The 13,093-nt window shown below is 39.3% G+C and overlaps 6 protein-coding genes across 6 annotated transcripts; 3 read left to right on the top strand and 3 right to left on the bottom strand.

The window, feature by feature from the left end:
* Nucleotides 1-199: 199 nt before the first annotated feature.
* POL2 (DNA polymerase epsilon catalytic subunit) lies at nucleotides 200-6,862 on the top strand (the record flags this gene model as incomplete). Its single annotated transcript, XM_043192702.1, has 1 exon — nucleotides 200-6,862. The coding sequence occupies one exon, from the start codon at nucleotides 200-202 to the stop codon at nucleotides 6,860-6,862; it is 6,663 nt and encodes a 2,220-aa protein (XP_043047757.1).
* A 624-nt stretch (nucleotides 6,863-7,486) lies between these two features.
* KQ657_001926 (origin recognition complex subunit 5) lies at nucleotides 7,487-8,496 on the top strand (the record flags this gene model as incomplete). The annotated part of the gene is made up of 2 exons (XM_043192703.1): nucleotides 7,487-8,388; nucleotides 8,487-8,496. The coding sequence occupies 2 exons, from the start codon at nucleotides 7,487-7,489 to the stop codon at nucleotides 8,494-8,496; spliced, it is 912 nt and encodes a 303-aa protein (XP_043047758.1).
* Nucleotides 8,497-8,532: 36 nt separating this feature from the next.
* Nucleotides 8,533-9,492, bottom strand: KQ657_001927 (U5 snRNP complex subunit; the record flags this gene model as incomplete). Its single annotated transcript, XM_043192704.1, has 1 exon — nucleotides 8,533-9,492. The coding sequence occupies one exon, from the start codon at nucleotides 9,490-9,492 to the stop codon at nucleotides 8,533-8,535; it is 960 nt and encodes a 319-aa protein (XP_043047759.1).
* Nucleotides 9,493-9,809: 317 nt separating this feature from the next.
* On the top strand, nucleotides 9,810-10,283 carry KQ657_001928 (ribosome biosynthesis protein; the record flags this gene model as incomplete). Its single annotated transcript, XM_043192705.1, has 1 exon — nucleotides 9,810-10,283. One exon carries the CDS (start codon nucleotides 9,810-9,812, stop codon nucleotides 10,281-10,283), a length of 474 nt encoding a protein of 157 aa, XP_043047760.1.
* A 26-nt stretch (nucleotides 10,284-10,309) lies between these two features.
* Nucleotides 10,310-11,059, bottom strand: COX10 (protoheme IX farnesyltransferase; the record flags this gene model as incomplete). The annotated part of the gene is made up of 1 exon (XM_043192706.1): nucleotides 10,310-11,059. The coding sequence occupies one exon, from the start codon at nucleotides 11,057-11,059 to the stop codon at nucleotides 10,310-10,312; it is 750 nt and encodes a 249-aa protein (XP_043047761.1).
* A 772-nt stretch (nucleotides 11,060-11,831) lies between these two features.
* RPN8 (proteasome regulatory particle lid subunit) lies at nucleotides 11,832-12,890 on the bottom strand (the record flags this gene model as incomplete). Its single annotated transcript, XM_043192707.1, has 1 exon — nucleotides 11,832-12,890. One exon carries the CDS (start codon nucleotides 12,888-12,890, stop codon nucleotides 11,832-11,834), a length of 1,059 nt encoding a protein of 352 aa, XP_043047762.1.
* Between the last annotated feature and the right edge of the window lie 203 nt (nucleotides 12,891-13,093).

A 13,093-nucleotide genomic window follows, 5' to 3' on the forward strand; every position in this document is an offset into this window, starting at 1 on the left:
AGTACTGAATGATAATCTGTAGTAGTATTTTAGTACATAACAAAGTCAGTGGTTATACTACTTTTCATATTACGTAATACATTACATATTTATACCAATCGCTTACGTAAGCAGCAGATCTCTAACGCGTTACGCGTGAGAAGACCTTTAATACACCTCTAGTAAGCATCTTCACACTGTTCCAGTACGGTGCTCTGTGATGACTACAAACAATAAGTTCCGTGGATCCGGGTCAGCTAGATTTGTTAAGAACAGACGGAATGAATCCAACTCCCGGTTCCGGTCTAAGGAACCCGTTGATCCGTATGTGGCCAATAATCCCATGTTGAATGACTCCATCACCAAACAAGAGTTGGTCAGCCGTATTGACCAATTAGATAGCATTATGGGGTTTGACCGGATAGAAAACGGCGAGAACGACGGAACAAAGCCTCGGAAAGGTTGGTTAATTAATATGCATGGTACAACTATACCCAGTGACAATTACCTAGCTGGGTACTCAGGAGTTGACTACTACTTTTTAGGTGAAGATGGAGGAAGTTTCAAAGCCACGCTTCAATTAGATCCGTACTTCTTTCTTATGTGTTTGCCCGGACACGAGGCCGAGGTTGAAGAGTGGCTACGGAGAGAACTCGAGGCTGCACATGTGAAGAACATCACCCGAGAGTTAAAGGACGATTTGGCATTACCCAATCATTTGGTGGGGCTCCAGAGGCTTTTGATCAAAGTATCGTTTCATAATGTTTCTGATTTGTTGACGGGACGAAGGATCTTAAGTCCGATCATCAAGCAGAACCAATTGAAACGTGACACCAGAGACATTTATCTGATCATGAACTTTAATAACATGAATAATGAAACAGGAGCTGCGACATCTGCATCGGCGACATCCACAATGATGTCTGAGTCGTTTAATGATCCTTCGACTTATATTGACGACATCAGAGAGTACGACGTTCCATACCATGTTCGAGTGTCTATTGACAAGAACATAAGAGTAGGTAAATGGTACGATGTGTATGTGAGACATTCTGTGACTTCATTTGTTGAAGACTCTTCTAGAATCGCCTTTGCTGATCCAGTAGTGTTAGCTTTCGATATCGAGACCACCAAGGCTCCATTGAAGTTCCCCGATGCCAAAATCGACCAGATCATGATGATCTCGTATATGATTGATGGTGAAGGGTTTCTTATCACCAATAGAGAAATCATCTCTCAAGATATTGATGATTTCGAGTACACTCCTAAACCGGAATACCCCGGGTTATTCACCATCTTCAATGAACCGGACGAAAAGCGTTTATTGATGAGGTTCTTTGAACACATTAGAGATGTTAGACCCACAGTTATAGCCACATTCAACGGAGACTTTTTTGATTGGCCATTCGTGGAGAATAGAACTCGATATCACGACATGGACATGTTTGAAGAGATTGGGTTTGCAAAGGATAACGAAGGAGAATATAAATCCAAATATTGTGTACATATGGATTGTTTCCGATGGGTTAAAAGAGATTCATATTTACCTCAAGGGTCACAAGGTTTAAAAGCCGTGACTACAGCTAAATTAGGGTATAACCCCACTGAATTAGATCCAGAATTAATGACTCCTTATGCTTATGAACATCCACAATTATTATCTGAATATTCAGTTTCGGATGCTGTGGCAACATACTATTTATATTTCAAGTATGTTCACCCATTCATCTTTTCGTTGTGTACCATTATTCCTTTAAGTCCAGATGAAGTGTTACGGAAAGGTACGGGGACGTTATGTGAGATGCTTTTAATGGTTCAGGCATATGAAAAGGGGATTTTATTACCCAATAAACATAGTGATCCCATTGAAAGGTTTTATGAAGGACATCTTTTAGAATCAGAAACTTATGTTGGTGGTCATGTGGAATCATTGGAAGCCGGAGTATTCCGATCAGACATTGCCAATGATTTTAGAATTGACCCTAAAGCATGTGATGAATTAATTAGTGAATTACATGATTCAATCAAGTTTTGTATTGAAGTGGAGAATGGCAAGAAGGTATCTGATGTTGAAAACTATCAAGAAGTTTATGATGAGATTAAAGGCCAATTAGAAGCACTTAGAGACCAACCTAATAGAAGAGAAAACCCTTTGATATACCATGTTGATGTGGCATCCATGTATCCAAATATCATGACTTCAAACAGATTACAACCTGATTCCATGAAAACAGAAGAAGATTGTGCAGCTTGTGATTTCAATAGACCAGGTAAAAATTGTGATAGAAGATTGGAATGGGCTTGGAGAGGTGAATATTTCCCTACTGAAATGAATGAATATTCTATGATCAAAAGAAGTTTGCAAAATGACAAGTTCCCACCTTCCAGACCTTGGTTGCCGCAAAGAACTTTTGATGAATTATCTTATACTGAGCAAGCAAGTCATATTAAGAAACGATTAGGAGATTATTCCAGAAAGGTTTATCATAGAATCAAGCAAACCACCACCATTAAACGTGAAGCCATTATTTGTCAACGAGAAAACCCATTCTATGTTAATACTGTTAGAAGTTTTAGAGATAGAAGATATGAGTTTAAGACTTTGGCTAAAGTATGGAAGGGTAAAGCTTCTAAATTGGGTAATGATGTTCATGCTAAAGATGAAGCCAAAAAAATGATTATCTTGTATGACTCTTTACAACTTGCTCATAAGGTTATTTTGAATTCCTTCTATGGTTATGTCATGAGGAAAGGTTCCAGATGGTACTCAATGGAGATGGCCGGTATCACTTGTTTAACTGGGGCTACAATCATCCAGATGGCTCGTTCATTGGTGGAAAGATTGGGGAGACCTTTGGAATTGGATACTGATGGTATTTGGTGTATTTTACCCACTTCATTCCCTGAGAATTTCCATTTGAAATGTAAAGATGGTAAGAAGATCTTTTTAGAGTATCCTTGTTCGATGTTAAATTTCCGAGTCCATCAAAAGTTTACCAATCATCAATATCAAGACTTGGTCGATAATGATACTTTCAAGTATACTACTAAATCCGATAACTCAATTTTTTTCGAAGTGGATGGTCCTTATAAGGCGATGATTTTACCCACTTCAAAGGAAGAAGGTAAAGGCTTAAAGAAGAGATATGCAGTTTTCAATGATGATGGATCGTTAGCTGAATTGAAGGGGTTTGAATTGAAAAGAAGAGGTGAACTACAATTGATTAAAAATTTCCAGTCGGATATTTTCAAGTTATTTTTGGAAGGTGATACTTTAGATAATTGTTATAAAGCAGTGGCATCTGTTGCTAACAATTGGTTGGATGTTTTAGACACCAAGGGTGGGATGTTGGAAGATGAAGATTTGATTGAACTTATTTGTGAAAATAGAAGTATGTCAAAGAGTTTACAAGAATATGGGACTCAAAAGTCCACTTCTATTACTACAGCCAAAAGATTAGGGGAATTTTTGGGTGAAGAAATGGTTAAAGATGCTGGGTTAGCATGTAAGTATATTATTAGTGCCAAACCCATAGGATCTCCAGTGACTGAAAGAGCCATTCCGGTGTCAATTTTTTCATCTGATAAAAAGGAAATGTTTCTTAAAAAATGGTTAAAGGATCCTTCATTAACCGATTTTGATCCCAGAAGTGTTATTGATTGGAGTTATTATCACGAAAGATTATCATCCGTGGTTCAAAAAATTATTACTATACCTGCTGCTCTACAGGGAGTTAAGAATCCTGTTCCTCGGGTGGTTCATCCTGATTGGTTAAAGAGAAAGATCGCTGTAAGAGAAGATTCTAAGCAACAAAGTCATATTTCATCATTCTTTAATGCTATCACCACTAAAAGTGAAAGAGCAATTAAAGATATTGAAGATTTTAATAATGAATTTGATTCAAATATGAAACCGAAAATCGCCAGAGTCACTACTAGGAAGAGAAAGAATGCCAAACTTCATGATACTGAAACAGCAGAAGAAGAAGCATATCATACAGCTATATTAAATGGCCCATGTCCTTCTATGTTTGAAGATTATAGTGGATTTTTAGAGTATCAAAAGGCCAAATGGTCTCTTCAAGAGAAGAATAGATTACAACGAAGAAGATTGTTTGGTGAAAATACCGAAGGAACTCATAGGTCCACAGTTGGAAATATGATGAGACGTCAAGCAGAAAGTATTAGTGGATCTAATTGGGAGATATTACAGTATACTTCTAGTGGGAAACCTGGAGAAATTAAAGTGTTTGTGAATATCGACGATAAAATCCATACCTTTATATTTCACATCCCCAAGAAAATTTATGGGTCCTTTAAAACAGAACTTTCGCTGAAAAGAACCATTCAAAATTGTCAAATCGATAACAGTAATGCCATTTTACCCAATGGTCATGATGGAACTTGGCTATATAAGTTTACCATGCCTGAAACTGTTTATCAAGAGGAATTAAATAAGGTTGGAGGCTTATTACAAGATCCCAACGTTATAGGGCTTTATGAAACTCAAGTCGATTCAATTGCCAGGGCAGTAATCGAGTTGGGGAACACCATTTCCTTTGATGATACCAGAGTTGGGTCCTTGGGAAAGGGATTGAAAAATGGGTTCAATTTTAAAGATTTACAACGAGTTCAACTACCCAATGACAACAAATACATGGCGAAATTCCGAATGGATATTATTTATATTCTTCATTTGGTGGTTAATGGTTATGAAATTTATGTTATATTTAAAACCTGGGAACAAGACGGTCGAATCTTCATATTAAAACCCAATACGAATGCTCAAGAGATCCTTTCCAATATCAATAAGGTCTATGAAGAGTCATACATGGTGAAAAAGAAAAAAGTTTCGACTAAGATCATTGCTTATCAAAGTTCTATTGAATTCGAAACCACATACCATACGGAAGAAGCCAAACTATTTAAGCATTTGAACCAGTACATTAATAAGATCCAATCCGAGGGAAGAAGAGGAAACAAGTGTCTTTTGGCTATTCAATCTACCACTATATCCAAAATCTTAAATGGGTGTAATGCTTGTTCCGGGTTCCCACTAATTAAAATGAACGGTAAAGAATTATCATTACCACCAGTAGGTTGGCAACAATTAATATCCAAACGAGTGGTGAATCATTACTTTGTGCTTGGATCTTGGATTGAAAACTTAATATCGCTTGCCAGATATGGGAATATTCCCTTGTGTAACCTTGAGGTTGATAATATGGGCCATTTGATTGACATTGAATACTCCCGAAGATTAATAGACAACAACATTGTTCTTTGGTGGTCTCCGAACCCATTACCTGATTTGGGAGGCATTGAAAACGATTCTTTACCTGATTATGATAGTTTGAACTTCCCTATTATCAACAATCCAGAAATATATGAAAGTGCCTGTCTTGAAATTGATATTGGAACATTAACCATCAATACCATTTTAACCAGTTCGTTAATTAATGAAGCAGAGGGTGCAGAATTGGCAGATGACATTATAGTTGGTGACAAGAGTAACGGAGGGTCCACTATAGCTGAAGATTTCTTTTCTGTACCAGCTTTGAACACCTTAAGATCAATGGTTAAGAAGTGGTGGGACGATGCATTGAAAGGTAGCAATAATGCAGACTCCATGATGAATAATTTGGTTACCTGGGTTCAAAGAAGAGACTCGTATTTGTACTCGTTTGCATTACACTATCATGTTCATAATTTGACTGTTAAATCGTTGTTACAATTAATCGGAGAGTTCAAAAAAATGAATGCCATGGTGATCTTTGCTAATAGAAACAAACTCTTGGTTAAAACAACCAAAGTTTCCGTGGAAAATTCATATGCTTATGGTCAATACCTTTTGAAAGCTGCTCGATCCAAACCAATGTTTAATTTCCTTGACTTGACCATCTCAAGATATTGGGACATTTTAATATGGATGGACGAATACAATTATGGTGGGAGATGCTGTTATGCTATTACCAGTAATGAAGTCCAAGATTTGGAGCCAGTCAACCAATGGCAATTGAAAAATTACTTGCCCATTCTTTATCAGAATGAGTTTGAAGATTGGCTCGTGATATTTCTTGATTCCATAACCAAAATGAAGAACGAATCGTTATCTTCTACCACCAATGGTACGCAAAGAATCACCCAAATCCAGCACATTTTGAACGGTCAACGGAAACTCGAGAATAGCACCGACATCAGTAACGACGGTCCTGATGCCGAGCACAGTGTGATTGAAATCTTTAGAGGACCATTTGAAAAGAGAATCAAGCGGTTATACAAACGTCAAATCGAGTCGATCTTGAACCCAGAAATGAAGGAAGAATACACCTTCCCTCAATTACCTGGTTCCTATTTATCCATGAAGAATCCTACGTTGGAGTTGGTCAAGTTTTTGTGTGCAATCTTTGGGTTGTCAACCAAACGGACCATTGAAACCAGAATGCTAAGGAAAGACTTGTTGGCGTTGTTTGAAGTGAAAGAGTTTAGCCCCGAGGCTCAATTCAAGTACCCTTCAACGTCTTTAAAGGTTCCTCACGTTATATGTGATTATTGTAATTACATTAGAGACCTTGACTTTTGCCGTGACGAGCCAGAGCTGCTTTGGAGCTGCAAAAACTGTCAAAGACCTTATCATCGGGTATCACTCGAGGAAGAACTCATTGGCCAATACCAAAAGCTTATCGTACGGTTCTTACACCAAGACTTGGTATGTTCAAAGTGTAAGCTGGTGAGAGCAGATAATATGAGTGAGTTCTGTAAGTGTTCGGGTCCTTGGACAGAGACGGTGAATTATTTGGAGGTGGAGAAGAAAATCCAAACGTTTACGAATGTTGCAAAGGCGTATAAACTTGAACTTCTTCAAGGTGTGTTAACAGAGTAATTTATAGCATTATATGTATATATATCTTTATGTCGGTATGAGAATTACGTCGAGCTATACTGTAGATTACGTCCACAAATGTAACATTGAGGTATTCGCGATTAAAATTGATATAAACGAAAATCGTGTGTGATGGTTTTCTTTTACTTTCTTGGTGATAAACTCCCCAATTATTCCACCATAACAGTCAATCTACAACCCCTCGGGTCCCCGGAACTAGTGCCACGGTTCCGTGATGCGGAACTAGCACTTTTATCGGCATTTATTGTACCAGAAGTGGATATAACCACCCCAAGCTTATTGATACATGGCCATAAAGCCATAGGCAAAACTCTTACCACAGCCCGGTATTTACAGTCAATCAATGTGAAACATAGTTTCATTAGCTGTGATGAGTGCATGACTCGGAAGATACTTCTACAGCGCTGTTTCTCCCGTTTCAGAGACGATAGCGGGGTCGACTACAGCAAAACGAATGAGATAGTAACGTATAAGGGGAACGAGACACACATTCTCAATCTCTGTGAATCCTTACCGGGATTTTTAGTTGCTCTAGAACACTTCAAACGGGAAACTGGTTACGACGAACATCATGTGCTAGTTCTCGATCGGTTTGATCAGTCGATGGAAGCTCATACCGATCTATTGGCAGGTCTATTACGATTACACGAACAAGCACCATTCAATGACATCACAGTGGTAGTGATCACCACGTCAGAACCTCCATCGGAAGTGGTGACCCATGGGGTGCCCACTATATACTTTAGACCGTATACTCAGGATGAAGTTACGGCCATTTTACAGGGTAAACAATTTGTTGAAGAGGCTAAATTAAGTGATGGTCGTGCTGAAAATTACCTTGAATTCTGGAACCAATTCGCAAAAATGGTGGTCGACCTATTTTTCTCATACACGGGTTCAGATGTTAGTACTCTTTTAGATATCGCCCTGAAGTCATGGCCCAAGTTCATAGCCCCTGTTGTCGAAGGAAAGTATCCTGCTACAGATTTCTTGAGAGTGTATCGAGATTTGAAGGACGTGATATTTACAGACGAAGTATTAACTAACAGTGCCATTAAAGATTTTTCGGTCGACAACAATGACAACGACGACAACGACATCGCACGACAATACCAAGGAAGCGATCTTCCTGTTCATTCCAAGTTCTTACTTATAGCATCCTATTTGGCATCTTTTATTGACCCAAAGAATGATCTACACTATTTCTCCAAATTGAAGGCCGTTAGAGGCAATTTACTTCGAAAGAACTCCAAAGTCAAAAAGCTTCTGACTGTAGCCAAAGAAGATATCGATACCCGATTATTACAACCGAATTTCTTTGAATTGGAACGGTTGTATGCCATTGTATCGGTGATATATCGAAATGAATCGAAACTGTTGAATAAGTTCAACGATAAACCACAATTTATTGAAGATTTATCCGAACGAGAAATCCATAGGAGAGAAACAGAACATGCCATGTTCACTTTAAGTCGAAACGTGGACCTAAACTCACAACTTGCAACGTTAGCCACACTAGGATACATTCAAAGGACAACCACTATTGATATCTTGAACCCAAGAGTCCGGTGGAGATGTAATCTCCCTTGGAACACCATTGAAGCCATTTCTAAAGATATCGACTTCCCAATATTGAATTACATGGGAACCTAACGGAACTTTTCAATGGTTGTAATGGACATAAATGGTCCTCTGGATTTCCTTACTACGACAGTGTCATTAAAATGTCCTTGTTCCTTCCAATAGTCCATTTCATAAGAGGTATAAGGTCCAAGAACCACATCATCTTCATTCCATTTGAACTCCCATTGTTTAAGGTCATAATACGGATTGCTATCTTCGGTTTCAGTTTCATCTCGAGTTCGTTTGACTCCTCTCGTCGAAGCAGCAGCGCGACTTAATCGCATGAGTTCTTCTCTGCTTGTATCATATACAGATGACCGTACTATGCCATGTCTTTCAAGTTTGGTACATGTTTCTGTGATTTGAGTCACCTTGAATTTCCTATTTGATTCCAAAGAATCGTCGGATGAAGCACTATTATTTTTTTTCCTTCTACCGTGATGTCGTTTCAGAGGGGGTCCGAGTCTGGCCAATGCCTCCAACGGTGTCTCACTAGGCTCCAAGAATGACACTAAAAGTTCCACTAATTCTGTTACATCAATGGACTCCAATTCTTCTTGCAATGCCTTCTGTCGACTAATTGTTTGATCCAATTGTTTCTGGTGTGCATGTGCCGTGGACTTGACATCATTATCGGAATAGTCCCAATCATCTTTATCAGATTCTTTATCGGATTCAGAAAAATCACCATTGAATGCAGAAACAGGCGGACCATCATCGACGTAATTTTCAGCATGGAAGTCATCATTATTGTCGACGTAATTTTCAGTACGGATATCTTTTCCTATATCATCGGCGTTACTCGCCTTTTCATCTTCACTCGCAAATAAATCATCCTCAGATTCCTCATTCAATTCTGGTTCAACCTCCATTTGTATTTCTTCTTCTTGTTCGCTTTCAGAAACCCGGGCTTCTCCGTCGGAATCGTATGCCCCTTCACCCGACGAATCGGAGTCATATCCCCGTTCCAATTGCCGTCGAGCCATGACTTGCAGAAGAAGTAGATGGTAGAAGTAGCGGACAGATATTCAATGAAGAAGTTTGGGGTAAAATATTGATTACGTAACGAATTACTAACAAATTGTCATCTTTGGTCATTTACTTACGTAATCATAATTACAAACCTATAAAGCATATTCGAAGTAACTCTCGATGATAAATTAAAGAACAATTTACAACTTGCTACTATCTCATTTACAAGCTTGTTACAACCTCATCACGAGCTTATTTCATTCCATCCCATTCCAGGCCATTGATCTTATCTCAAGTTCAGGCTCATCTCAGGCTCATCTCATCGCATCTCATGAACAGTGACACCAAATTGATTGGGTCCATTCCCGATATAGACATTGATGAAACGCTAAATGTGGAAGGCCAGTACTACCGAGAGGGAGTTGAGTCTGGCTTGGCACAGGGAGCAGCAGACCAATATCGAGATGGACTTCAATATGGATATCAAACTGGGTACCAACGGTTTCTCGTTGTAGGGTACTGCAAAGGACTATGGGAATGGTGGAGTTACAAATATGGCGATGATAAAGAACATGAACGTATTAAATGCCATTTAAACCAATTAGAGACTTATTTAAAGGAGATAGATAATTCAAACGATGAAGCAGTGGTGGAGAAATACGAAAAGACGGTAATAAAGATTAGAAACAAGATCAGAGTCATAGCTACGGTCTTGAAGGAACCCCAATTGGCTAAGGCTATAGATGATGTGATAGCCATTGGTGGACAAGTTCATTTGAATGAAAATCCTGATGATATGTGGTAATATATATGTACAAGAGAAGATCATAGCTATTTATTTGATGCTTCCTTTAGACCCAAATGATAGAGAATGCCATCCCATTGGCCCTTTTTATGAAGCATTGAAAGAATCAAGATCGCTGGTAATTGCCATACTGAGGCCCAGAATAATTTTTTTGCTTGGATACTGGCAAGTCTTAGGCCTTCTTCCGTAGGAATCGTACCCTTAGCGTAGTTGATAGTCTGTTGTTTCCAGAATTGATATGCAAGCAATGACAACCAACCATTGAAGATGGCCGAATCAAATTGGAACATCCAATCGGTGACTTCGAAATATGATAGTCCAAAACATATGGGGAACATCAACAACGAATACCGCAAGGAAACTCGGGCATTAAGTTTGGGGTTCTCTGCTGCCGTCATCACGTATCCAGCACGCTTATATTGATCAGCGATGTTATGTGAAAGCGCATTGAAATGGGGGAACTGCCATGCATAAAGTAACCCGGCAAGACACCAAGCTCCAGGCATAGCCAAACTCGAACTTGCTGCCCAACCCATTAATGGTGGAATCGCACCAACCAATGCACCGATCCAGGTATTTATAATATGTTTCCGTTTCAATGAAGTGTACGTCCATCCATATAAGATTATGTTGACAAACCCCAAGGCAGCTACTACGGGGTTAACACCATAATATAACATGGCCACTCCAAGCGACCCTATACCACCGGCAAATTGATATGCTTGAAGCGATGTCACCAAACCTCGCACCACGGGCCGACCAACTGTTCGCGTCATTTGTCGGTCGAAATCTGGTTCTCGACCCATATTGATGGCATTTGCCGCACCAGAACAAAGTGTCGTTCCAACAGTGAGAAACATAAGCGTGGCAAGCGATACAGAGTTGGGAGAGAGGGCATACGAACAAATAGAACTTAGTGTTACCAACATAGTTAACCTTGGTTTGGTAAGCATAATATATGGTTTAATGGCCGTACGCCAATCTGTAATCGTCCGATCACCTTTGGTGGTGTTACCGGTTTTCTGATGCAGCGATTCTATCGGTGACACTTTAAACGGAATATGTTGTGTGGCAGCAGTCGTTGTAGGAGTTGTCGACGGTTCATTACTGGTTTTAATAGGATCTTGACACGTCAAAACACTCGTTAGAAGTGGCACACCGTTCAGACCGGACAGCATGGTCGTAGTAGCATGTTGTGTGGCCGTTTGGGTTGTGACTGACGCTTTGCTTCTATTCCATACGGACGATCCACCGAGAATCCTTCGACTCCGGATAGTATTGCCAAAAATGTCGACAGGAAACGACCGTCTCGTATTATGGAAGAAGTAGTTGGCAAAACTGACCCCTGGTGCCATAATAACCTTAGACATGGTTTGGGTAACGAGTGTGTTTAGTTAGTAGTGATTGGCGGGAAGACTTGATTTCAATCCCCACAGAGAAAAGTTTGGACGGTTCACGCACGACCTTGGTACTCTAGGATACTTTACTGTAGGCTCTTCTAATAGCTACACATTAGTATAGTAAAATACATTAATATAACCTCTATGATTATTTTGAAGCATCCTGTGAACCTTCATCGTTGGATTCGGCAGTAGCACCTTCTCCATTAACAGCAGTAGCACCACCATCCGTTGCAGCACTAGAGCTAGCAGCACTATCAATACCTTCAGTGGCTCTATTATCTAACTTATTTTCAATCAAATCATGGAAAGCAATAATGGCCCGAATCAACGTCAGAATGTACACCATCATCATTTGATCATTTGTCTTTATGGTGAAGGCAGTAGATAAATTCTTAACGTCATTATAACCATTTTTTTCTTCGTCCAGTGTAGAAGTGGTGGAGTTGGAGGAGGAGGTATCGGTTATCGCTGCCAAATTGGGCAACAAGTTGAAAACATTCTGCAACTTACCCAAAATAGTATGATTGATGGGTAATTTCTTCAAATATACCTTTTCTAAATAGTTTGCAATTTCTCTCAATTTAAGGTGTAATCCTAAAAGAGATTTATATGTTTGAGTTACCTTCAAAGACAAGTTCCCAGCAGCGGGATCTCTAATGTCTCGAAGCAAATGTTCCACACCGATTTCTTCCGCTTCTTCTGCCTCAATCAAAGAGGGAACGTGAACAAACGTTCTTTCAGCTGCTGAACCATCCACTTTAATATCATCAACGGCAATATAGGCATCGGTAGGAATATCCAATTTGGGTTTGACATCAACAATTAAAAGTAATGGACTACCAACAAACTTCTTGAACACAATATCATTGATTTTCAAATCACTTTGACGTAATTTGGGTCCAGAATGATACCAACCAATCAACTTCTCCTTTGCATTGATTTTCCGAAACATATCACCCATGGATTCAATGAAATTATGATCCAAAAACCAGACATCTGGGTTTTTATCATCTTCCTCAAAAGGTATGGCATATGAGTTGGTTACACGGATGATATCACCACTGTTGTCACCTAAAATCACCCCGACTACTCGTTTGTTCTTATTGGAACTATCTTTGGCCACTCGATTGTAATGGTCCACCACACTTAAAAGCACAAGGGGCGACACAGTCACGGTCTTCTTCAAAAACTCACTTTCTGACATGGCTTGGAGATAAGGGTTGTCAAGCAATGGAGTTAAGTATGAATCTATGTGAGACAAATGTGTGCTGGTATGCCTAAGATGTTTGCCCTTAGTTTTAGATTTGAGGTTTGTCGAAGCAGTTTTGTGCCATGTCACACAAAACTAGTGCGAATTGAGGTGATGATCTTACTACTGGACTGTTACTGTTACTGTTACTACTGTTA

The sequence above is a fragment of the Scheffersomyces spartinae genome (assembly GCF_019049425.1).
Source record: "Scheffersomyces spartinae strain ARV_011 chromosome Unknown scaffold_19, whole genome shotgun sequence".
NCBI lineage: Eukaryota > Fungi > Ascomycota > Pichiomycetes > Serinales > Debaryomycetaceae > Lizanozyma > Lizanozyma spartinae.